This window comes from Cherax quadricarinatus, chromosome 26, assembly GCF_038502225.1.
Source record: "Cherax quadricarinatus isolate ZL_2023a chromosome 26, ASM3850222v1, whole genome shotgun sequence".
Lineage (NCBI taxonomy): Eukaryota > Metazoa > Arthropoda > Malacostraca > Decapoda > Parastacidae > Cherax > Cherax quadricarinatus.
This window is the reverse complement of record NC_091317.1, coordinates 8,571,824-8,599,449: the sequence shown is the minus strand read 5'-3', so window position 1 is coordinate 8,599,449 and position 27,626 is coordinate 8,571,824. Positions and strand designations below refer to the sequence as shown.

The 27,626-nt window shown below is 39.9% G+C and overlaps 1 protein-coding gene across 1 annotated transcript in view; it reads right to left on the bottom strand.

Moving 5' to 3' along the window:
- LOC128691606 (superkiller complex protein 3) overlaps positions 1–27,626 on the bottom strand; it is a 288,629-nt gene that overhangs the window by 159,902 nt on the left and 101,101 nt on the right. Inside the window, exons 11-12 of the mRNA XM_070088954.1 lie at positions 19,121–19,281; positions 5,740–5,875 (exon numbers count right to left, since the gene is read on the bottom strand). Coding sequence (XP_069945055.1) covers positions 5,740–5,875; positions 19,121–19,281 — 297 coding nt within the window. The remainder of the gene's footprint in view (positions 1–5,739; positions 5,876–19,120; positions 19,282–27,626) is intronic.

Sequence of the window (27,626 nt, the reverse complement as noted above, 5' to 3'; positions counted from 1 at the left end):
ACCAAGAAGGGAGGTAACCCCAGAAAAGGACTTGTTACCTGAAGTCTTTATGGAAGGGGATTCCCCTTCCAAACAACAGCAAACTTGAATCTCCCCTGCTGCTGGCACATCACTCAACAACAACTCCACAATAAAGGTAAGTGGCATTTAATTATTGTTTATATTGCATGTACCATTCGTTGCTGTGTAGGGAAATGTATATTTCAAGTAAATAAAAATTATTTTTTATTTTTTTTATTATCACACTGGCCGATTCCCACCAAGGCAGGGTGGCCCGAAAAAGAAAAACTTTCACCATCATTCACTCCATCACTGTCTTGCCAGAAGGGTGCTTTACACTACAGTTTTTAAACTGCAACATTAACACCCCTCCTTCAGAGTGCAGGCACTGTACTTCCCATCTCCAGGACTCAAGTCCGGCCTGCCGGTTTCCCTGAATCCCTTCATAAATGTTACTTTGCTCACACTCCAACAGCACGTCAAGTATTAAAAACCATTTGTCTCCATTCACTCCTATCAAACACGCTCACGCATGCCTGCTGGAAGTCCAAGCCCCTCGCACACAAAACCTCCTTTACCCCCTCCCTCCAACCCTTCCTAGGCCGACCCCTACCCCTTTAATACTTTTGGGTGTCTGGAACGGATTAACTGGATTTCCATTATTTCTTATGGGGAAAATTAGTTCGGTTAAAGGCTAAATCAGCTAAAGGCTAGCTCTCTGGAATGAATTAAAGGCGTTAACCAAGGGTCCACTGTGTAATAGAACATTAGCAATATACCTTACCTTTGATATGCCTTTGAAGAGTTTCGAGAGTTTATCTACTCTCTGAGCCTGGTCGGCCATGGGCCAGGCTTGTCTGGTGCTTGCTTGGTCAACCAGGCTGTTGCTGCTGGAGGCCTGCTGCCCCATATATTCATCACAGCCTGGTTGATCTGGCACCTAGTGAAGATACTTGTCCAGTTATCTCTTGAAGGCTTCTACACTTGTTCCAGCCATGTTTCTGATATCTTCTGGTAAGATGTTGAATAGTCTAGGACCCCGGATGTTGATACAGTGTTCCCTTAATGCCCCCACCGCACCCCTGCTCATCACTGGGTTTATTTTACACTTCCTCCCATATCTCTCACTCCAGTATGTTATTATGGCAGTGTGCAGTATTGGGACTAGGCCCTCAAGTATTTTCCAGGTATATATTATCATGTATCTCTCTCTCCTCCACTCCAATGAATACATGTTCAAGACTTGCAGGCATTCCCAGTAGTTTAGGTGCTTTACAGGCTCAATGTGAGCCGTAAACTATCTCTGTATTTGTTCCAGCTCCAATATTTCTCCTGCTTTGAACGGGGTCATCAGTATTGAGCAATATTCTAAGCGAAGAGTGTCACCATCGGCATTATTTCCTTTGTTTTGAAAGTTCTCAATACCTATCCCGTCATCTTCCTGGCTGTTGTGATCTTTGTCTTGTTATGGTCTTTAAAAGAAAGGTCCGATGACATAATTATTCCTAGGTTTTTACGTGTTCCTTACGTTCTATTTGGTGACCCTCTTGAGTTTTGTATATAGTGTTCCTATTGAGTTCTTCATTCTTTCCATACCAAAGCAGCTGGAGCTTGTCACCATTGAACATCATGTTGTTTTCCACTGCCCACTGGAAAACCCTGTTTGTGTCTTTCTGTACTTTGTCAGTGTCCTCTGCTGTAGTGACTTTCATGCTTATTTTAGTGTCATCTACAAATGATACAAAAGTGTGCCGGGACTTTTTGTCTATGTCTGCTATGAGGATGAGAAACAGCAGAGGTGCCAGGACAGTGCCTTGGGGCACGGAGCTTTTGACCTCACTGATGCTGGACCTTGCCCTGTTCACTACTACTTTTTGTGCTGTGTGTGTTAGGAAGCCGAAAATCCATCTGCCTACCTTCCCCGTAATGCCCATGGTCTTTATTTTGTGCGCTATCACTCCATGATTGCATTTGTCAAATGCCTTTGCAAAATCTGTGTAAATCACATCTGCATTTTGGTCATCTTCCAATGCCTCTGTAATTCTGTCATAATGGTTCAGCAGCTGTGGCAGACATGATCGTCCTGCTCTAAAACCATGCAGGTTCGGGTTATGTTGGTAGTGCTGCTCCATGAAATTTGTAATCTGCCATGTCATCACTCTTTTGAAGATTTTTATGATGCGAGAAGTTAGGGCTACTGGTCTGTAATTTGTAGCTAGTGCCCAACTACCTCCCTTATGCAAATAAGCTATGTCTGCACTCTAAGGCCTCCGATATTTCACCTAGATCTAAGCTCTTTCTCCAAATAATACTGAGGGCTCGTACTAGTGGTACTTTGCATTTCTTTATAAACAAAGCATTCCATGAATCTGGTCCAGGTGCTGAGTGAGTGGGCATGTTTTCTATTTCTTTTTCGAAAACTATGGGATTTGTACTAATGTCAGTTAGTTAGTCTGCGCGGCCTTCTTCTGGAGTGAAAAACATTTCTGCATTTTCTACCTTGCTGTCATTTAGTGGCTTGCTAAACACCGACTCATACTGTTCTTTAAGAATTTCACTCATTTCTTGTTCATTGTCAGTATACGAGTCTCCTCTCAGTAGTGGTCCAATTCTACAGGTAGTTCTTAGCTTAGATTTTGCATAGGAATAGAAATATTGTGGGTGTCTTTCAATACCCTGTATCGCCCTTTGTTCCCTTCGTACTACTTCTGTGAGGTATGACATCCTAAGTTTTTGCTCTAATTCAGTGATCTCTCGGCTAAGTCTATCTTTCCTCTGTCGTAGCATATCTGTGTTTTTAACCAATTCAGTAACCAGTTTTCTTCTTCTGTACCATCTCCTACGCTCTTTCTCTATATCTGATCTTCTGAGTTTCCTCAATGGTTCTGTATTCAGCTTCTCTAGGCACTGGTGGGAATTTAGGGTGCTCATGTCTGATTCCCAGGGTATGTCTGATAGCTCTTGATTGATTTTCTCTCAGTCAATTCTACGGTTGTTAAAATTAAACTTACTAAACATCCCGTCTGGAACGGATTAATTGGATTTACATTATTTCTTATGGGGAAAATGGTTTCGACATTCGTAATTTCAACTTTCGTCACACTCTCTGGAATGGATTAATTAAAAAATTTGAGGTTCCACTGTAATAATAATAATAATAATAATAATAATAATAATAATAATAATCGCTCTGGAGTGGTTTAAATGTTAGCTACCAAACGTATGACATTTAAACCATTCCAGAGCGATTATTATTCTTTCTTTCAACACACCGGCCGTATCCCACCGAGGCAGGGTGACCCAAAAGGAAAAACAAAAGTTTCTCCTTTTACATTTAGTAATATACACAGGAGAAGAGGTTACTAGCCCCTTGCTCCCGGCATTTTAGTCGCCTCTTACGACACGCATGGCTTACGGAGGAAGAATTCTGTTCCACTTCCCCATGGAGATAAGAGGAAATAAACAAGAACTAGAACGAAAATAGCAGAAAACCCAGAGGGGTGCATATATATATGCTTGTACATTTATGTGTAGTGTGACCTAAGTGTAAGTAGAAGTAGCAAGACGTACCTGAAATCTTGCACGTTTATGAGACAGACAAAAGACACCAGCAATCCTACCATCATGTAAAACAATTACAGGCTTTCGTTTTACACTCACTTGGCAGGACGGTAGTACCTCCCTGGGCGGTTGCTGTCTACCAATCTACTACCTAGGGTGATTATTATTATTATTACCATTGACATGTTCAGTGAGTTTAATCATTCAGATTCTCCCACTAGTCTATTTTATGCCATACGAGAACTCGGGTCGTGGAAACAGGCAGCACAGCGTCTAAGCATCAAGTATTTCAGACTCCTTCCTACAGCCACTCAGTACATTAGCTTTCACTGACTCCAAGACTACATATTTGTACAAATTTGCACTTTATTGTGCATCCCATAGTACAATATGTCAGCAAAAATGAAGATCTTCACTTCAACTGAAGGAAACGCCAACAAAGGAAGGCTCTCGATCTTGAGGTGAAAATGAAGATCATAAATGAGTAAGAAGCTGGTAAGAAAGTGCAAATCATAGCCGATGACTTGAAGCTGGCGCATTCTACCATTTCCACTATCTTGAAGGATAAAGATAGAGTGAAAGAGGCAGTGAAAGCATCAACAGGATTTCAAGCCATAACTAGGCAGTGGAAGCATGATTAAGCTGCCCAAATTAATAAAAACTGACATTTATGGAGAGGTATTGGAGGGTGTGCTGGGCTACACGAGAGAGAGGGAGAAGGCTCGAGTAGTGTCTCTCAGTAACTCATATTTCACCATGACGTATGGACGTGTAAGCTTATGGTACTATTAAATACATGTATTGTATAATTATACTATTACTATCAATAAAGGTTATCTACCTATCATATTTATTCTAGAATAAAATTAGGTATAACAAATAACGTAGAAGCGTGATAAAATGCCCAAATTAATAAAAACAAATTATATAGAAAGGTATTGAAGGGCAGGGAGGGATAAAAAAAAAAAAGTAACCGCAACCATTACAGAAAACATCACAATCCTGAAGGGTAAGTATAGAAGATCACTCTTACCCTATGCAAAGACTGAAAAGTGACATTTAAAAAAAAAAAAGTAATCAGCTATGCACGCATTTCCTGGAATATCTCGAAAGTAAGTCATTGACCTATTTCATGTTGTATTACAGTTAATAATAAACAAATTGAAAGGAATTTCACAGCAAACACAAAACTGAACGTTTTAATTTTGAGTGGTGACACTTTTGAAGTGTCAGTAAGGGGTGATTCCTCGATTAGCGACGAATTCATTTACTGACGGGGTCTTTGGCCCATAACTCCATCGTTAAGTGAGGAGAGGCTGTATGTAAGTGTATTTTTGCAAGTGCTTTTGTAAGTGTATTTATGGGGGTCTGAAATGGATTAATCTACTTTACATTATTCCTTATGGGAACAAATTCGTTCGGTACTCTAACAGCCTTCTGGAACAAATTAGGTTCGTATCCTGAGGTACCACTGTATTACAGGACTAGAAATTTTAAGAAACACAGAAAATACCGGTTCTCTCACTTCACATAGTTCTGCTTTATGCAAATTTACTTCTATGTGGTGCCTATTTCTATGCATAATTTGCAGCATGCAATGTAAATAAGCTCCTATGCAATCATACTTGCCAAGCACCTCTTGATTTTTTAACCATCTTTTTCAACATTACTAAATTATTTCATATTGACCCTGCTTCGGTGGGATACGGCCGATTTGTTGAAAAAAAAAAGAGTATTCTTCCTTGTTCCTAGTTCCTTATGTAGCATAATGTCATGCATTCATATATCTGCATATATCAAAGAACAAACAGAATAAGCCAATCCAGTTAAATCACGTAATTTTAAGAATGAATGTTCAACTGAATTTTCTTTAGCATAAACAGTTTCTTTTACGAAACACATTCACATCATTTATTCAATACCTATCTTGCCAGAAATGCTCACACATATCTCATGCAATTAAATGGCATAATAGGGAGATTATGTGTGTATATTTGGAAACAAGGAATAATGAATGTTTATCAGGATACAAGTCAGAAATTAATGATTCTTTGAGATTCTTGGAAGCATGGTGAGAAATTTTTGAATAAACAAAAGCCTAATAAGCTGCAGCTACTGAAGCTTAATTAACAATACCTGTTACAAGAAGAAGCAACACCAGCAACAATACATACATACTTGTTTAATATGAGCAATCTGGTACAGAGGGTACAGTGCTCCAGGATTCAGTTGTGATGCATAAGTAAACACCTTGAGAGCAGCTGTGTGAGCACCACGAGCCAAGTAGGCATCTCCCAGGCACTCATAGGTGGCACTGCAAGAAATTGTATGCTACTTCATAACAGTGAAAACTAACAGTTCCTTAAAGTTTTTACTAAATTTCGTTTGTTAAAAAAGAAAAAAAAAAAAGGCGAGTACAATATGTACAGGACCGGGAAACTGGATAACAATAATGACAGTACATGTATATATACAGCAAAAGATAATCATTAAATACTGAAACTAAACCCAATATAAACTTTTCACACAGAAGATGTACAGGATATTACTAATTTATATACAGTTGTTCCTGCAAATTTGCAGGCGGTTATGTTCTTCAGGGACCACCGAACCTAAAACCAGTGAATAACAGAAAATTAAGTCTGCATAATATTTTTCCCACATAAGGGCATGTTTTATGTTTCAGAAGCCAGAACTCTGAAACATTCTAATTTGGTTAGACACTGATCACAATTTGAACAAAATTTTACTGTTCCTTTTCAGTTTAGGGGTCATGCCAGAAAAAATGGGTAGTGCCAGAATCCCATGGATGACTCGACGAAACTCACACAATCAGACCCTAGTGCAATTGCAAGTACCATTTTAATTTGTATTTTTATATTATAAGTTTATACCTAGTTGTACTTTAGCTCATTCTAGCTCAATACATAGACAACACCTAAACTAACTATACCTAGTTGTACTTTAGCTCATTCTAGCTCAATACATAGACAACAATAAATTCATTATATTAGACCTTAGTGCAATTACAAGAGTGAGTCTGGTGCCACTTGCAATTTTTTTTTTTTTATAGTAATAGTTTATACCTAGTTGTACTTTAGCTCATTCTAGCACAACACATGGACAATATCAATTTCATTATGTTTATTAGTGACTACAGTGGGCCCCCGTCTAATGTTGGCATCACATAACGTTAAATCCGCCTAGCGTTACATTTTATCGCTAAATTTTGCCTCGCATAGCGCTAAAAAACTCGCTCAAAGCGATTCGTCTGAGACTCGTCTATGTGCGGCCTGAGCCAGCCTCACATGTCCTGCCGGTGGCATTGTTTACAAGCCAGCCTCCGCGGTAACATCCAAGCATACAATTGGAACATTTCGTATTATTACAGCATTTTTAGTGATTGCACCTACAAAATAAGTGACCATGGGCCCCAAGAAAGCTTCTAGTGCCAACCCTACAGGAATAAGGGTGAGAATTACTATGGAGATGAAGAAAGAGATCATTGCTAAGTATGAAAGTGGAGTATGTGTCTCCAAGCTGGCCAGGTTGTATAGTAAACCCCAATCAACCATCGCTACTATTGTGTCCAAGAAAACGGCAATCAAGGAAGCTGTTCTTGCCAAAGGTGCAACTTTGTTTTCGAAACAGAGATCACATGATAGAAGATGTTGAGAGACTGTTATTGGTGTGGATAAATGAAAAACAGATAGCAGGAGATAGCATCTCTCAAGCGATCATAAGTGAAAAGGCTAGGAAGTTGCATCAGGATTTAATTAGAAAAATGCCTGCAACTAGTGACGATGTGAGTGAATTTAAGGCCAGCAAAGGTTGGTTTGAGAGATTTAAGAAGCATAGTGGCATACATAGTGTGATAAGGCATGGTGAGGCTGCCAGTTCGGACCACAAAGCAGCTGAAAAATATGTGCAGGAATTCAAGGAGTACACAGGCAGTGAAGGACTGAAACCTGAACAAGTGTTTAATTGTGACGAAACAGGCCTGTTTTGGAAGAAAATGCCAAGCAGGACCTACATTACTCAGGAGGAAAAGGCACTCCCAGGACATAAGCCTATGAAAGACAGGCTTACTCTGTTAATGTGTGCCAATGCTAGTGGTGATTGCAAAGTGAAGCCTTTATTAGTGTATCACTCTGAAACTCCCAGAGCGTTCAGGCAAAAGAATATCCTCAAGGATAATTTGTGTGTGCTGTGGAGGGCAAACAGTAAGGCATGGGTCACTAGGGACTTTTTCTATGACTGGTTACACCAAGCATTTGCCCCCACTGAAATATTACCTAATTGAAAATAAATTAGACCTTAAGTGCCTCTTGGTGTTAGACAATGCCCCTGGTCTTCCTACAGACTTGGCAGAGCGACTTTGTGGGGACATGAGCTTCATTAAGGTCATGTTTTTGCCTCCTAATACCACTCCTCTCCTGCAGCCCATGGACCAGCAGGTCATTTCAAACTTCAAAAAACTGTACACAAAAGCTGTTTGAAACGTGCTTTGTAGTGACCTCAGAAACTCAATTGACTCTAAGAGAGTTTTGGAGAGATCACTTTAATATCCTCAATTGTGTAAACCTTATAGGTAAGGCTTGGGAGGGAGTGACTAAGAGGATCTTGAACTCTGCTTAGAAGAAACTGTGGCCAGAATGTGTAGACAAAAGGGATTTTTAAGGATTTGAGGCTAACCCTGAGAGGCGTATGCCAGTTGAGGAATCAATTGTGGCATTGGGGAAGTCCTTGGGGTTGGAGGTTAGCGGGGAGGATGTGGAACAGTTGGTGGTGGAGGACAATGAAGAACTAACCACCGATGAGCTGCTAGATCAACTTCAACAGCAAGAGGCCAGACCTGAGGAAACTGCTTCGGAGGAGGGGAGAGAGAAATTGAAGAAGTTGCCTACTTCAAAGATTAAGGAAATATGTGCAATGTGGCTTGAAGTGCAAACCTTTATGGATGAAAATCACCCTCAGACAGCTATGTCTGAGTGTGTCTTCTTCAGTTTGTGTGTATTAAAATTAATATTTCATGTGGTAATTTTTTTTTTTTTCACACTTTGGGGTGTCTTGCACGGATTAATTTGATTTCCATTATTTCTTATGGGGAAAATTCATTCACCTAACGATAATTTCGCCTAACATTGAGCTCTCAGGAACGGATTAATAGCATTATGCGAGGGTCCACTGTATATTGTTTATGTCATACTAGATAAATTGTGATAGATAAAGAAGCCGAACAATTGATAATAGCGTCATATTCAAGTATTTTTTCTTGTCTCTCCAGAGCGCAGGAATGAATTAATGGCTTTTCAGTTAATTTAAATGAGGAAAATTAATTTGATATTTGATATACGAGAAAATCGAGTTACGAGCTAGCTCCTGGAACAGATTAAACTCGTAAGTCAAGGTTCCACTGTATAGTGACTGGGTGTACATGCCAAAAGCCCCTTGCATGCAGAGCATTATGGGAAGGCTTAAAAGTAACTTAAGATTAACTTATAAATGATATATTCAGTGGTAAAAATTACAGTAAACAAATTACAACATGAAGTACAAATGAGTATTTCAAATAAGAAGCATATAGTAACAAATCTGTAGCATAACAATGTATAATATATTTATTTTATTTTACTGTGGGGTGTATTTATCATCTTTGTATGTTATATATTGTGTTTATTATATAATTTTGAAGAAATATCATACATGGATTAAAGAAAATGCATATATTAACATAATATACAACATTTAATGTCAGTCAGTGATTATTATTATTATCATTACTAATATGGCGTCACTCGTACAAGTCGTCTGGCTACCACATCTCATATTTATGTTTATTTATTCTACTGTGGGGTGTATTTATCATCTTTATATGTTATGTATCGTGTCATTATATAATTTTGTAAAAATATCATAGATGGATTAATGAAAATATGTATATTAACATAATATACAACATTTAACCCCTTCAGGGTCCAAGGCCAAAATCTGAAGTGGTGCTCCAGTGTCTATTACAAAAAAGTTATTTTAAGATGGTCAGTTCCTGCACCACTGCTGCTCCAACACAACCAGCGTGCTTAAACTGCAAGAGTAATGATCACCATACACTGGCAGCAAAATGTCCTACAAGAAAGGATATTATGAAGAAAACACAAGATGCAGCAAAGAAAAAACCTACTAGCAACACTCCAACGTATGCAGCAATTGCAAAAATACAAGCAGACACTACAAAATTACTTCAAGCATCTACTCAGCCCGCCTCCACCACCACCAATACCATCACTCCTCCAACATGTGACGAAACAAAGATTCACTACTGTCTACTATACGCTCATATGCAAAACATGGATGTACCTGGATCATTTAACTCTACCATCAACGAGTTATTTGCATTAAATAACATGCCTTCATTTACATTTCCACCTTCTGAAGAAATTCTCAAATTCACCAAAAACTTAATCGCCAACTTTTCTGCAGAAGTTCCATCAACACCACCAACTAGTGACGTCAATCCAACAACGACCAATGAGAAGCCTCCACCGCCACCACCTCTCACTGAATCCAACCAATTAGAAGCCTTACCACCAGAAACATCTTCTAATTCGTCTACTGAAGTTGAAAACGAAGCAACACTACCTTCCTCTACTCCACCACCGCCTTCTCTACTTAACTCACGTCGATTACCTGGAACACCATGGGTTAAACACAAAGGACTCATATTCTACACCACAAGGCTATACCCTGCAAGCATGACTCGCCTAGAACTCATCCAACATCTCCAAGACAACACTGTATCGTACCAAAGCGAAGAAAGACCATTCCCTACCTACAACCAGATACTCCACCAACTCCAAACCAACGAATACTACTACAGCTCTCCCATAAGTGTGATACAACTCTCTCGAAAACAATTTACCGCACTGATAAACGGTTTAAGACCATAACCAACTCATCCTGCTTGCTGCCTTCTGACACTCCCAGCTCCTACCACTGCCTTCGCCATCCTCTCCTAGTGAGCCAAGTAATGACATCAGTCAAGCCTCTCTATCTACGTCTCAAGTACTTTTGTACCATATGTCCCAAAGTGGTTGGGCCACTTGCCTTGATTCCTCCTCTTCCCCTCCTCCCCATCCTTTTCCAGTTATTTCCATCCTTCCTTATCCTTCTTCCTTCCCATCTTACGACAGCTCTCGTCTTCTTCGATTCGATTCGATTCGGTAGGTTTACTCATTTTGTAATAAAGAGTTCGGGATACATAAATAGACATTAAAATAAATAAATTTTTTAATATAAAAATCAACTATCTTTGGTCTAGAGGTATTTGAACTAATAAACATCTGATAATATATACAGGTTACAATAATAAATTATAATTAGCATTTAAAATTATAAATAATTCCTGACCCTACACAGGGTACAACTCTCTTGACACTACTGTGTCACTATATACGTATATATATCTCTATGCTAAAATAATAAATTATGTAACATTTAAAATAATAAATTACAATCAACTCCTTATGGCGTTCCGTGTCTCTCACGATACTTATCCGTGGTGTGTTGTGACGCTCCCTCTCAACTGTGTCACTTGACACCCTTTCTTCCGTGTAATGACGCACACTTTCGCAACCGTGTCACACTTGACACCCTTGTCTCTGCGTCACACTACCCGCATAGCGTCTTTGTCGAGGCCAGTCATATGACACTATTCAATGTACACTACAACCAGGCCATCTTCAGTGTCACACGACACCCTTTTCTTCTCAGTGTTCCACTACAGTCCTGTAGCATATCTCAGTGTTCCACTCCATCATACGTGCTTAAGTGTCACACTACAGTCCTAGCCCAGTTCAGTGTAACACTCCAACCTTTTCTTCATGTAATGTCCCACTAAACAGCATCCGATGACTCCGGCCCACAGTTGACCAGCATAGGCGGCGAGTCCGCAGACATCACCGGTAGTCCTGTAAATACTCTCTAAGGCCGGTAGAAGTACACCGTAAGATGGTCTGGTGAGTACTATCTACCGCCTTCAAGACCAGTTGACACACCGCAAGGTGGTCCGATGCAGCACACACTATGTTGCAAGCTCACTGAATGCGGCCGTCAAATAACTGAGGCCAACAGACTCAGTGAGCAGCGGTGAGCGCTTCTTCTAAAATCAGTAGAAGCCAGTAGAATACTCTACTGCCAGTAGATGTGTACCATTAGGTGTTCTGGTAACTACTGCTTCGATGCGTACCGTGAGGTGTTCAGGTACATAATGCTGCTAAAGCCAGTAGATGTGTACCACTAGGTGTTCAGGTACCTACTGCTTAGATGTGTACCGTGAGGTGTTCAGGTACTTAATGCTTAGCTGCGTACCGTGAGGTGTTCAGGTACATACTGCTTAGATGCGTACCGTTAGGTGTTCAGGTACTTAATGCTCTAAGGCCGGCTCAGCAGTCCCCACAATGGGTTTTATGACGTACCCAGTGGTACTGCCGGCCGGCAGGTTAACTATTTAACCGCTAGTTTGGCAGGGGGCCCTAACAGTGTCCAAGAATTTTCCAAAAAAAAATTTGTTATTTTTTCTTATGAAATGGTAGAGAATCTTTTTGTGAAGGTAATAAAACAAAAAGTACGAAATTTTATGGAAAATTGACGAAATTATGCTCTCGCGAATTTTGATGTGTCAGCGATATTTACGAATCAGCGATTTTGCCAACTTTGACTTCCATTTTAGGCCAATTACACCATTCCAGTCGACCAAATTCTTAGCTATTTTACTAGTATTACTTCTATTCTATCGATTGAGAACAAGAAATCGCCAAGTCAACTGTTTCAGCTACAAAATAAAGTGATCGGAAATTGGTAATTTGGCCAATTTAACACAAAGTTCAAAATATTCCAATTTCAAAATAGCGTCCAGAATAAACAATGTAGGCATTCCTGGCACTAAACTAACATTTCCTCGGTTCATTAGTTACGTTTTGAGGCTTTACAAATAAATCCCATTTTGATTTTTTATTCACATAATAAATTTTTATTCACACCAAAAAATAGAAGATTTACTGTTATGCAATATTGTAATAATTGTATAAATATCATCACCACATTTGTGAATGTATATTTGACCCACCAGCTGGCGTGTATTAGACGTGTGAGGTCGTTTGTTTACTCTTGAACATCGGCAAAAATTTAACATTTCCGCTACTTTGAGCTCAGTTTCAAGCCATTTCCAGTGCTAAAACCAATCAAAATCCTCTCTATTTCTGTAATATGTCTTCCATTCTATCAAATGAGACCAAGAAATTGCAAATACAACTATAAAAAAACATACGAAAAAACACTGCAAATTTGCTGTTTTAATCGAAAATCTTGGTTTCAGTTTTTTCTCTCATTATACACAGTGTGCTGCAGGATTTGTTTTATGTGGTGCACACATACCACATAGATGTATTCTCTCATATCTAGGCCCAAGTGTACCACTCACAGTTTATCAGAGTGAGCTGAGCTCATGACGTAGATCTACGGTTTGGACCCTGAACGCAAAGCCGTAGATCTACGGGACGGACCCTGAAAGGTTAATGAGACTCGGTGATTATTATCTTTACTAATATGGCGTCTTGAGACATAAGACACTCTTACTGATTTTAATGTGTACCTGCACGCCAGCACAGTAAGTTTATTTAGGTACAGGTATACATAAGTATAATTATCAGAGTATATATAAAATAACTTTTAAAAACACTTGAAATTTGAGAGACATAGTGCTTACCGATCTCACATAGAATGTAAACAAACCAGGTGGGGCGCGGTGATCGTATTAGAAAGTCAGGTGGGAGGAGCTGTATAGAGAGTTTTGGGCATAATTTGAAATGACCGTATTAGCAGAACGCCGTAAAGCGAAATGTTGTAAAGCGGGGTCCTACTGTAAATGACAAAGAAGGGTAGTAACCCAAGAGAGGGTTTTGATACCTGAAGTTCTTATGGAGGAGGATTTCCAACTCCCTCTCCCCTCTTCAACTTCTTTAATATGCCAACAAGAGTCTTCAATAAAGGTATGTAATGTTCATTTATCATTAAAATTTGTGCTTTATATTTATTTCTCATTTTTTCTGTATGTAAAACTATACTTAATCTTTAAAAAATGTATTTTTTGTTAATATTTTTGGGAGTCTTGAATGGATTAATGGTATTTACATTAATTCTTATGGGAAAATATTACTTCAGTTTTCGACCTTTTCAGATTTAGGCCAACCTTCTGGAACAGATTATGGCCGAAATCCGGGGTTCCACTGTATTACACTTGCCTTGCATTTTGAATTCAAAATCACAGAAAAATAATAATAAAATATACCAGAAATGATTGGTCATTTTTTACGGTGTCCCAATAATTGAATCAGACAGTGTTGAAGTGGAACCTTATTCATTCTCAGGAAAACCAGAAAAACATAGAATATTTCTGCTTACTTTGAGCTAAGTTTCAAGTTACTTCAGGTCTCTTAGAGTAACCTAAACCATCTCTTTTTCAGTAGAATGTCTTCCATTCTATCAAATGGTACCAAGAAACAGCTAATTAAACCATAAAAACCATCTGAAACAACACCTCAGAGTCACTATTTTAAACCATTCACATGGTCAGAAATTTGCTTTACCCATAATGCATTGTGTGGGGTAGGACCTTTTATTTATCAAATCAAATAAAATAAAATCAAGTTTATTCTCTACAAGGATTACAATGCTGAGTTTACAGAATTTGGATATTGTGTGATTTACATGTTTTAAAATACTAATTACAGAGGGGGCCACTAGAACACCTAGCATGGCTAGGCATTTCGGGCAGACTTAAAACCTAACAAATCCCCAGGTCCTGATGAACTGTTTGCAAGGGTGTTAAAGGAATGTAAAGAGGAACTCAGCATACCTTTGGCTAATCTTTTTAACATATCACTACAAACCGGCATAGTGCCTGATAAGTGGAAAATGGCAAATGTAATACCTATTTACAAGGCAGGTGACAGGTCCTTGGCTTCGAACTATAGACCAATAAGCCTTACCTCCATAGTGGGAAAATTTATGGAATCAATAATTGCCGAAGCAATTCGAAGCCATCTTGACAGGCACAGACTGATTAATGATTCTCAACACGGTTTTACAAAGGGGCGTTCCTGTCTTACGAATTTACTAACTTTTTTCACTAAGGTGTTTGAGGAGGTAGATCATGGTAATGAATATGATATTGTGTATATGGACTTCAGTAAGGTTTTCGATAGAGTTCCACACCAGAGGCTATTGAGGAAACTTAGGGCACACGGAATAGGAGAAATTTTTTCCTGGGTAGAGGCATGGCTGACAAATAGACAGCAGAGTTTGCATAAATGGGGAGAAATCAGAATGGGGGCACGTCACAAGCGGTGTTCCTCAGGGGTCAGTGATGGGCCCGTTGTTGTTCACAATTTACAAAAACGACATAGATGAGGGAATAAATAGCGAAATAAGCAAATTTGCTGAGGACACCAAAATAGGCCGTCCAATTCATTCTAACGAGGACATTAGAGCACTCCAGGATGATTTGAATAGACTGACGCAATGGTTAGAGAAGTGGCGGATGCAGTTTAATATTGACAAATGCAAAGTTCTAAATGTTGGACAGTTAAATAACCATGCCACATATAAACTAAATATTGTAGATCTTAATACTACCGATTGCAAAAAGGATTTAGGAGTTCTGGTTAGCAGTAACCTGAAACCAAGACAACAGTGCATTAGTGTTCGCAATAAAGCTAACAGAATTCTTGGCTTCATATCTGGAAGTATAAATAATAGAAGTCCTCAGGTTGTTCTTCAACTCTATATATCCTTGGTTAGGCCTCATTTAGACTATGCTGCTCAGTTTTGGTCACCGTATTACAGAATGGATATAAATGCTCTGGAAAACATACAAAGGAGGATGACAAAGATGATCCCATGTATCAGAAATCTTCCCTACGAGGATAGACTGAAGGCCCTGAATCTGCACTCTCTCGAAAGGCGTAGAATTAGGGGGGATATGATAGAGGTGTATAAATGGAAAACAGGAATAAATAAAGGGGATGTAAATAGTGTGCTGAAAATTTCCAGCCAAGACAGGACTCGCAGCAATGGTTTCAAGTTGGAAAAATTCAGATTCAGGAAGGATATAGGAAAGTACTGGTTTGGTAATAGAGTTGTGGATGAGTGGAACAAGCTCCCGAGTACAGTTATTCAGGCTAAAACGTTGTGTAGTTTTAAAAATAGGTTAGATAAATACATGAGTGGGTGTGGGTGGGTGTGAGTTGGACCTGACTAGCTTGTGCTGCTGGGTCTGGTACAGTGCTCCATCCTTGAGTGGGGATAACCAGACTGGGTGGGTCATTGGCATAATCCGGGGGGTGGGTCATTGGTCTAATCCGGGGGGGGAGGGGGACATGGACCTGCTCCGCATGGGTCAGAAGGCCTGTTACAGTGTTCCTTCTTTCTTATGTTCTTAAAATATTACAAATTATGAGGTAAGTTGGTATTTTGGCTAAGTGACTAAATACAGTGGACCCTCAACCAGCGATATTAATCCGTTCCTGAGAGCTCATCGTTAGTCAAAATTATCATTAGTCAAGTTAATTTTCCCCATAAGAAATAATGGAAATCAAATTAATCCGTGCAAGACACCGAAAAGTACCGAAAAAAAAAAATTTGCCACGTGAAATATTAATTTTAATACACACAAACTGAAGATTACATGCACGGTTACATGACACTTACCTTTATTGAAGATCTGGTGATGAATGATGGGATGGGAGGAGGGGGGAGGTGTTAGTGTTCAGAAGGGGAATCCCCTTCCATTAGCACTTGAGGCAGCAAGCCTTTTTCTGGGGATACTTCCCTTGTTCTTTTAATGCCACTAGGACCAGCTTCAGAGTCACTGGACTTCTGTCGCACAACATATCTGTCCATAGATACCTGTACCTCTCGTTCCTTTATGACTTTCCTAATGGAAATATAAACACATATGCAGTATAATGTGATCCTTTATTGACTACGTTTCGCCCACACAGTGGGCTTTTTCAAGTCACAAACAGACCTGTTTGTGACTTGTTGCTGGCATTTTTTTTATTAAATCGTCATGCAACTTCCTAGTCTTTTCACATATGATCGCTTGAGAGATGCTGTCTCCTGCTATCTGTTTCTCGTTTATCCACACCAATAACAGTCTCTCAACATCTTCCATCACTTGCGATCTCAGTTTCGAAAACATAGTTGCACCTTTGGCAAGAACAGCTTCCTTGATTGCCGTTTTCTTGCCCAAAATAGTAGCGATGGTTGATTGAGGTTTATTATACAACCTGACCAGCTCAGAGATACGCACTCCACTTTCAGGTTTATCAATGATCTCTTTCTTCATCTCCATAGTAATTCTCACCCTTTTTGCTGTAGGGTTGGCACTAGAAGCTTTCTTGGGGCCCATGGTGACTTATTTTGTAGGTGCAATCACTAAAAAGGCTGTGATAATATGAAATGTTCCAGTTGTATGTTTGGAAGCGACCGCGGTGGCTGACTGGCTTGTAAACACTGGCCTGAGGCGCGCTCAAGCCAAAGTGGACGCGTATGGTACGGAACGAATAGCGCTGGTCAGGTTTTTAAGCGCTAGTCGAGGCAAAATTTTTGCGTTAAAATGCATCGCTAGTCAGATTTATCGTTAATCGATGCCATCGCTGGTTGAGGGTCCACTGTACTAGTTTGTGAGTTTAGCAATGTGGATGCTTTTGTTTTTGCACAATACATAGTTTCAGTATTGGAGTATTACAGGCCTACTTATGACTAGTTAGGATTCATTATTTTAAAATTAAGATTGATATTTCTGTGTTTATGGTCAAGTGGGTGAGTAAGTGTGAACCACCAGGTGGTATTCATGTAATTAGTTGACGGGGTGTATCAGGGAGATAAGATGTTTTCTAATGGTAGTTTTGAAGGTGATTAATGTGTCTGCAGTTCTAGAGTATTCAGGGAGGGTGTTCCAGATTTTAGGGCCTTTGACATACATTGAATTTTTGTAAAGGTTTAGTCGGACATGGGGAATGTCATAGAGATGTTTGTGTCTGGTGTTATGCCTGTGGGTTCTGTCACAACTATCAAGAAAGCATTTTAGGTCAAGGTTAATATTGGAATTTAAGGTCCTGCAGATGTAGAGTGCACAATAGTAAGTGTGGATGTACTGAACAGGGAGTAAATTCAGATCTATGAAGAGTGGAGGGGTGTGTTGCCAGGGATGGGATTTAGTGATTATTCTTACTGTGGCTTTTTGTTGGGTTATTATTGGCTTTAGGCGAGTTGCTGCAGTTGATCCCCAAGCACAAATAGCATAGGTGAGGTATGGATAAATAAGTGAGTGGTATAGTGTGAGAAGGGCAGTTTGCGGCACATAGTATCGTATCTTGGAGAGGATCCCAACCGTTTTGGATACTTTTTTGGTTATGTGTTTCATATGGGTGCTGAAATTCAGGTTGTTGTCGAGGTATAGGCCAAGGAATTTGCCCTCATTATGTCTGGCAATTAGAGTGTTGCCGATCTTAATGTTAATTTGCGCAACTCCTGCTCTGCTACCAAACATAATACATATAGTAGGTTTTGTCAGTGTTAAGCGTAAGTTTATTGGCTGTCATCCAAGTCGATATTTTGTGCAGCTCCTCGTTAACAATGGTGTTGAGGGTGGCAAGATTAGGGTGAGAGATGACATAAGTCGTGTCGTCAGCAAAGAGAATGGGGTTCAGGTGTTGGGATATGTTTGGAAGATCATTGATGTATATGAGGAAGAGCAGGGGACCAAGGACACTTCCCTGCGGAACTCCAGTATCAAGTGGCCGTGTTGATGATGCTGTGTCTTTAATGGTGACATACTGATACCTATTAGTAAGACAGGATTTGAAATATGCAAGCGCATGGCCTCTTATACCATAATGGTCAAGTTTGTGGAGTAGGATGCCGTGGTCTACTGTGTCAAAAGCTTTTCTCAAGTCAATAAAAATTCCTAGTGGATATTCCTTATTTTCCAATGCTGTGTAAAGCAGATCTAGCATTTTTATAATTGCATCATTAGTGCTTTTATTTTTCCTGAATCCAAATTGGCAGGGGTTGAGTATGTTTTGTGCCGTTATAAATGAATATAGTCTCCTGTGCACGAGTTTCTCAAAGATTTTGGATAGCAATGGTAAGTTTGATATTGGCCTATAGTTGTTTAAATCTGTAGGGTCACCACCTTTATGTATTGGTGTAACCCTTGCTGTCTTGAGTAGTTTCGAGAAGGTGCTAGTTTCTAGTGACTTGTTAAAAAGTAATGAAATAGCATGCACACTTATCACACAAACCCATTGTCTTGTATCTAGGCCAAAATTTACCACTCACAGCTTATATGAGTGAGCTGAGCTCATGACAAAACTGTGTGAGGGACCCTGGCCTCAATGATGTAGTACTATGTGATGGTCAGTGAAAGGGTTAATGAGATGAAAATCAAAATAGTATTAGCAATCCTGGGTGCAATATTCACCGAAACTCAACTCACCTATCATCTGGATTAATTTTGAGTGTGCACTGAAATGCCTGAATGGCCTGATCATAGCCATGCAATGCAAGGTGATGCAGTCCAAGCCTGAGCCAGGCCCACCCACATGAGGAACGCCCACCCTCGCTTGTAACACGGTGCAACAGATGAATGTTGGCCTCCTATGAAGAAATATAAACAGTTTTCAGTTTAGAAGTAACAGGAAAATGCAGTCATGTAAGAGAGGTATCAGAATAAAAGGAAACTAATAATTAACAAACAATGTCCATAGGAAAAATGTAATTCACTTAACATATTTCTCACTTAACTTGCCAACTGTCTGGTTTCTATCAACACTGTTCAGAAAGGGGTCAACTGTAGTTACATCTGAACACCTGCATCTCCTTAACAATTTTTTAGCTTATTCCATGAGTAAATATATTATCTTGGTACATGTATATACAGCCTCTCCTCACATAGTGACATACTCATTTACTGACGACTCAGATTTACAACAGGCTCTTTGACCAGGATGCATACCTAAATAATGTATATTAGAGCTTATATCCTTTGCACCATGTTATGAATGGTGCAAAGGTGACATTAAAACAATATCAAAGTTAGCCGACACAGACCAACTACCATTATAGTGTGCTCCTCGCTTAGCGATGAATTCATTTATCAACGTGGTCTTAGGAACGGAACTCCGTCGTTAAGCGAGGAGAGGCTGTATTGACAATTTACTTAGAATTTTATTATGTCCATACAATAGGGACCCACTTGAAATAAAAAAAATGCTGTTTGATGTTGTTTGATTATCCCAGGTTAAATATGCAAAATTTGCCACCAATCTATATGTTGATTATCTAAATAATACTAAAAGTGGAGAGCAACATATTTTGTAGGTTTGTAGACAGAAACCACCAAGGAAGCACTACTGTCCTGCCGAGTGTAAGACAAACCTGTATCTGTTTTACATAATGGTAGGATTGCTGATGCCTTTTTTTCTTCCTCATAAACACAAAAGATAATAGGTATATCTTGCTACTTATACTTACAGTTAGGTCACACTACACATGTATATACGCATTTATGAATGTACACACACTCATTTGAGTTTTCTTTCGTTTTTCTTAATAGTTCTTGTTCTTATTATTTTCCTTTCACGTCCATGAGGAAGTGGAATAAGAATTTTTCCTTCGTAAGCCATGCATGTTGTAAAAGTCAACTAAAATGGCGATAGCAATGGGCTAGTAACTCCTTTTTCCATACAGCTTACTAAAAATAAAAAGAAAACCCTTAAGTTGGGATGTTTGAAAGTATGTGGATGTAGTCCAGATGACAAGAAAGATATGATTGTGTATGTTATGAATGAAAAGAAGCTGAAAGTCCTGGCTCTAAGTGAAACAAAGCTGAAGGGAATAGGAGAGTTTCAGTGGGGAGAAATAAATGGGATTAGGTCAGGGGTTTCTAATAGAGTTAGAGCTAAGGATGGAGTAGCAATAATGTTGAAGAATCAGTTATGGAAGGAAAAGAGGAAATATAAATGTATAAATTCAAGGATTATGTGGAGTAAAATAAGGGTGGGATGTGAAAAGTGGGTTATAATAAGTGTTTATGTACCTGGAGAAGAGAGAAGTGTAGAGAAGGGAGGGAGAGATTTTGGGATATGTTGAGTGAATGCATGGGGAGTGTTGAACCAAGTGAGAGAATACTTGTGGTGGGGGACCTAAATGTTAAAGTGGGTAAAACTGTTGTGGAGGGAGTAGTAGGTAAGTTTGAGGTGACATGGGGAAATGAAAAATAGGGGGCCTTTAATTGAGTTATGTATAGAAAGAGGTTTGGTAATAAGTAATACATACTTTAGGAAAAAAAGAGGAGGGTTAGGAGATCAAGAACCTTGCAAATGTTGAAAAATTACGAATGTTTGGTGGCCCAATATATTGTAGGGAAATATAATACAATACTGCTTCCTTAACCTATTAAACCATGAACAATCATAAAACACACAAATAAGAAGGTAAAGAAGGTGAGAAAAACTATAGAATTCAAGAGAGAACTCGTAGCAGTGGAGGAAGACGAGAAAAGGGAGAATGTGCCTTCTTCAGTGATTCTATGATATGCACGATACTAAAGCAGCATAAGTCGATAAAGACTACAGCACCAACCAGCAATAAAGTGTAGCATTAACAGTGTAGCAAGTAAGTTAAGCGATTAATCGTTAGAAAAAGGACAGCACAATCCTAACTCCTTCAATGTTGTTGGAGTTACACAGGCCGATGGACAACACCGCCGTCTCTAGCCTCTACTGCCTCTGATGCCGCCTCCACCACCACTATGGCTTATGTCTCAGAGGCCCTTATACACACAACAACAACAACAACACAGCAACACTCGTGACATACTTAATGACGTATTTTATTCATTCTAAAGTACGTATATGTCAAGTTTCTGTTATTAATATTGCTTATTATGTCATATTATATGAATTGTGATAGAAAAATAAGCTGTAGAGTTGATATTACAGTGGACCCTCGACCAGCGATGGCATCGATTAACGATAAATCTGACTAGCGATACATTTTATCGCAAAAATTTTGCATCGATTAGCGCTAAAAAACTCGACCAACACTATTCCTTCCGTCTGAGACGCGTCCACTTCTGGCCAGTGTTTACAAGCTAGCCAGCCACCGAGGTCGCTTCCAAGCATACAATCGGAACATTTCATATTATCACAGCCTTTTTAGTGATTGCACCTGCAAAATAAGTCACCATGGGCCCCAAGAAAGCTTCTAGTACCAACCCTACAGCAAAAAGGGTGAGAATTACTATGGATATGAAGAAAGAGATCATTGCTAAGTATGAAAGTGGAGTGCATGTCTCCGAGCTGGCCAGGCTGTACACAAAACCCCAATCAACCATCGCTACTATTGTGGCCAAGAAAACGGCAATCAAGGAAGCTGTTCTTGCCAAAGGTGCAACTATGTTTTCGAAACTGAGATCGCAAGTGATAGATGTTGAGAGACTGTTATTGGTATGGATAAACGAAAAACAGATAGCAGGAGATAGCATCTCTCAAGCGATCATATGTGAAAAGGCTAGGAAGTTGCATGACGATTTAATTAGAAAAATGCCAGCAACTAGTGGTGATGTGATTGAATATAAGGCCAGCAAAGGTTGGTTTGAGAGATTTAAGAATCGTAGTGGCATACATAGTGTGATAAGGCATGGTGAGGCTGCCAGTTTGGACCAAAAAGCAGCTGAAAAATATGTGCAGGAATTCAAGGAGTACATAGACAGTGAAGGACTGAAACCTGAACAAGTGTTTAATGGTGACACTGACAATGTTGTGAAACATGTTAGGAATGTCATAAAGGAACAGGAGGTACAGGCCTCTATGGGCAGATATGTTGTGCAACAGAGGTCCAGTGACTCTCAAGCTGGTCCTAGTGGCATTAAAAGAAGGGAAGTAACCCCGAAAAAGGACTTGCCACCTCAAGTCCTAATGGAAGGGGATTCCCCTTCTAAACACTAAGACCATCAACACACTCCCCTCTTCCCATCCCATCATTCATCACCAGATCTTCAATAAAGGTAAGTGTCATGTAACTGTGCATGTCTTCTTCAGTTTGTGTGTATTAAAATTAATATTTCATGTGTTAAATTTTTTTTTTTTCAATACTTTTGGGTGTCTTGCACGGATTAATTTGATTTCCATTATTTCTTATGGGGAAAATTAACTTGACTAACGATTATTTTGACTAACGATGAGCTCTCAGGAACGGATTAATAGCGTCAGTCGAGGGTCCACTGTACTCTCATATTGAAGGACTATTTTGTCCTATCTCCAAATAAACTGCCACTGCCACAATTCCTGAGATATGTAATGACATATTTTAAATGTGACTGGACAGCTGGGAATTCATGAATGTTCGAAGCCCGCGAAATTGGAAAACGCAAATGTTGAGGGAGACCTGCATACAAGATAAATAGCACATAACGAAAGTAGTTTGTTACATTACGTATAGATGGGTAAAACATTAACGGGTAGACTTCAGGATATGCATGTTTATAGGGGGGGGTTGTAAGAGAAGTGAATGCTAGAGTCTTGGCAAGAGGTGTGGAATTAAAACATAAACAATGAAACACAAAGTGGGAGTTGTCACAGTTGCTCTTTGCTGATGACACTGTGCCTTTGGGAGATTCTGAAGACAAGTTTCAGAGGCTAGTGGATGAATTTGGTAGGGTATGTAAAAGAAGAAAATTAAAACTAAATATAGGAAAGAGTAAGGTTATGAGGATAACAAAAAGATTAGGTGATGAATGATTGGATATCAGATTGGAGGGAGAGAGTATGGAGGAGGTGAATGTATTCAGATATTTAGGAGTGGACATGTAAACAGATGGGTCTATGAAGGATGCCGTTAATCAGTTTCTTTTTTTTTTTTTTTCAACAAGTCGGCCGTCTCCCACAGAGGCAGGGTGACCCAAAAAGAAAGAAAAAATCCCCAAAAAGAAAATACTATCATCATCATTCAACACTCACCTCACTCACACATAATCACTGTTTTTGCAGAGGTGCCCAGAATACAACAGTTTAGAAGTATATACATATAAAAATACACAATATGTCCCTCCAAACTGCCAATATCCCAAAACCCTCCTTTAGAGTGCAGGCACTGTACTTCCCATTTCCAGGACTCAAGTCCGGTTACATAAAATAACTGGTTTCCCTGAATCCCTTCACTAAATATTACCCTGCTCACACTCCAACAGCTCGTCAGGTCCCATATACCATTTGTCTCAATTCACTCCTATCTAACACGCTCACACACGGTTGCTGGAAATCCAAACCCCTCGCCCACAGCACCTCCTTTACCCCATCCCTCCAACCTTTTCGAGGACGACCCCTACCTCGCCTTCCTTCCCCTACAGATTTACAGTGGACCCCCGCCTAACGTTGGCATCGCATAAGGTTAAATCCGCCTAGCGATACATTTTATCTCTAAAATTTTGCCTCGTCTAGCGCTAAAAAACTCGCTCACCACGATTCGTCCAAGACGTGTCCATGTGCGGCCTGAGCCAGCCTCACTTGTTCTGCCGGTGGCATTGTTTACAAGCCAGCCTCCGCGGTAACATCCAAGCATACAATCAGAACAATTCGTATTATTACAGCGTTTTTAGTGATTTCACCTGCAAAATAAGTGACCATGGGCCCCAAGAAAGCTTCTAGTACCAACCCTACAGGAATAAGGGTGAGAATTACTATGGTTGGATGCGAAAAGTGGGTCATAATAAGAGTGTATGCACCTGGAGAAGAGAGGAATGTAGAGGGGAGAGAGAGATTTTGGGAGATGTTAAGTGAATGTATAGGAACCATACCCCCGGCCAGGATTGAACCCGCGGTCATAGAGTCTCAAAACTCCAGCCCGTCGCGGGTTCAATCCCGGCCGGGGGTATGGTTTGCTTGCAATCGTGTCATTACGATTTCTTGAGTAATGTATAGGAACCTTTGAACCAAGTGAGAGAGTAATTGTGGTAGGGGACCTGAATGCTAAAGTAGGAGAAACTTTTAAAGAGGGTGTGGTAGGTAAGTTTGGGGTGCCAGGTGTAAATGATAATGATACCCTTTGATTGAACTTTGTATAGAAAGGGGTTTAGTTATAGGTAATACATATTTTAAGAAAAAGAGGATAAATAAGTATACAAGATATGATGTAGGGCGAAATGACAGTAGTTTGTTGGATTATGTATTAGTAGATAAAAGACTGTTGAGTAGACTTCAGGATGTACATGTTTATAGAGGGGCCACAGATATATCAGATCACTTTCCAGTTGTAGCTACACTGAGAGTAAAAGGTAGATGGGATACAAGGAGAATAGAAGCATCAGGGAAGAGAGAGGTGAAGGTTCATAAACTAAAAGACGAGGCAGTCAGGGTAAGATATAAACAGCTACTGGAGGATAGATGGGCTAATGAGAGCACAGGCAATGGGGTCAAAGAGGTATGGGGTAGGTTTAAAAATGTAGTGTTAGAGTGTTCAGCAGAAGTTTGTGGTTACAGGAAAGTGGGTGCGGGAGGGAAGAGGAGCGATTGGTGGAATGATGATGTAAAGAGAGTAGTAAGGGAGAAAAAGTTAGCATATGAGAAGTTTTTACAAAGTAGAAGTGATGCAAGGAGGGAAGAGTATATGGAGAAAAAGAGAGAGGTTAAGAGAGTGGTGAAGCAATGTAAAAAGAGCAAATGAGAGAGTGGGTGAGATGTTATCAACAAATTTTGTTGAAAATAAGAAAAAGTTTTGGAGTGAGATTAACAAGTTAAGGAAGCCTAGAGAACAAATGGATTTGTCAGTTAAAAATAGGAGAAGGAGAGTTATTAAATGGAGAATTAGAGGTATTGGGAAGATAGAGGGAATATTTTGATGAATTGTTAAATGTTGATGAAGATAGGGAAGCTGTGATTTTGTGTATAGGGCAAGGAGGAACAACATCTTGTAGGAGTGAGGAAGAGCCAGTTGTGAGTGTGGGGGAAGTTCGTGAGGCAGTAGGTAAAATGAAAGGGGGTAAGGCAGCAGGGACTGATGGGATAAATATAGAAATGTTAAAAGCAGGTGGGGATATAGTTCTGGAGTGGTTGGTGCAATTATTTAATAAATGTATGGAAGAGGGTAAGGTACCTACAGATTGGCAGAGAGCATGCATAGTTCCTTTGTATAAAGGCAAAGGAGACAAAAGAGAGTGCAAAAATTATAGGGGGAGAAGTCTGTTGAGTTATAGGTAGTAGGCTGGTAGACAGCAACCGCCCAGGGAGGTACTACCGTCCTGCCAAGTGAGTGTAAAACGAAAGCCTGTAATTGTTTTACATGATGGTAGGATTGCTGGTGTCCTTTTTTCTGTCTCATGAACATGCAAGATTTCAGGTACGTCTTGCTACTTCTACTTACACTTAGGTCACACTACACATACATGTACAAGCACATATATATACACACCCCTCGGGGTTTTCTTCTATTTTCTTTCTAGTTCTTATTCTTGTTTATTTCCTCTTATCTCCATGGGGAAGTGGAACAGAATTCTTCCTCCGTAAGCCATGCGTGTTGTAAGAGGCGACTAAAATGCCGGGAGCAAGGGGCTAGTAACCTCTTCTCCTGTATATATTACTAAATGTAAAAGGAGAAACTTTCGTTTTTCCTTTTGGGCCACCCCGCCTCGGTGGGATACGGCCGGTGTGTTGAAAGAAAGAAAGAAGTCTGTTGAGTATACCTGGTAAAGTGTATGGTAGAGTTATTATTGAAAGAATTAAGAGTAAGACGGAGAATAGGATAGCAGATGAACAAGGAGGCTTTAGGAAAGGTAGGGGATGTGTGGACCAGGTGTTTACAGTGAAACATATAAGTGAACAGTATTTAGATAAGGCTAAAGAGGTCTTTGTGGCATTTATAGATTTGGAAAAGGCGTATGACAGGGTGGATAGGGGGGCAATGTGGCAGATGTTGCAGGTGTATGGTGAAGGAGGTAGGTTACAGAAAGCAGTGAAGAGTTTTTACGAGGATAGTGAGGCTCAAGTTAGAGTATGTAGGAAAGAGGGAAATTATTTCCCAGTAAAAGTAGGCCTTAGACAAGGATGTGTGATGTCACCATGGTTGTTTAATATATTTATAGATGGGGTTGTAAGAGAAGTAAATGCGAGGGTCTTGGCAAGAGGCGTGGAGTTAAAAGATAAAGAATCACACAAAGTGGGAGTTGTCACAGTTGCTCTTTGCTGATGACACTGCTCTTGGGAGATTCTGAAGAGAAGCTGCAGAGATTGGTGGATGAATTTGGTAGGGTGTGCAAAAGAAGAAAATTAAAAGTGAATACAGGAAAGAGTAAGGTAATGAGGATAACAAAAAGATTAGGTGATGAAAGATTGGATATCAGATTGGAGGGAGAGAGTATGGAGGAGGTGAATGTATTCAGATATTTGGGAGTGGACATGTCAGCGGATGGGTCTATGAAAGATGAGGTGAATCATAGAATTGATGAGGGGAAAAGGGTGAGTGGTGCACTTAGGAGTCTGTGGAGACAAAGAACTTTGTCCTTGGAGGCAAAGAGGGGAATGTACCAGAGTATAGTTTTACCAACGCTCTTGTATGGGTGTGAAGCATGGGTGATGAATGTTGCAGCGAGGAGAAGGCTGGAGGCAGTGGAGATGTCATGTCTGAGGGCAATGTGTGGTGTGAATATAGTGCAGAGAATTCGTAGTTTGGAAGTTAGGAGGAGGTGCGGGATTACCAAAACTGTTGTCCAGAGGGCTGAGGAAGGGTTGTTGAGGTGGTTCGGACATGTAGAGAGAATGGAGCGAAACAGAGTGACTTCAAGAGTGTATCAGTCTGTAGTGGAAGGAAGGCGGGGTAGGGGTCAGCCTAGGAAAGGTTGGAGGGAGGGGGTAAAGGAGGTTGTATGCGAGGGGCTTGGACTTCCAGCAGGCATGCGTGAGCGTGTTTGATTGGAGTGAATGGAGACAAATGATTTTTAATACTTGACG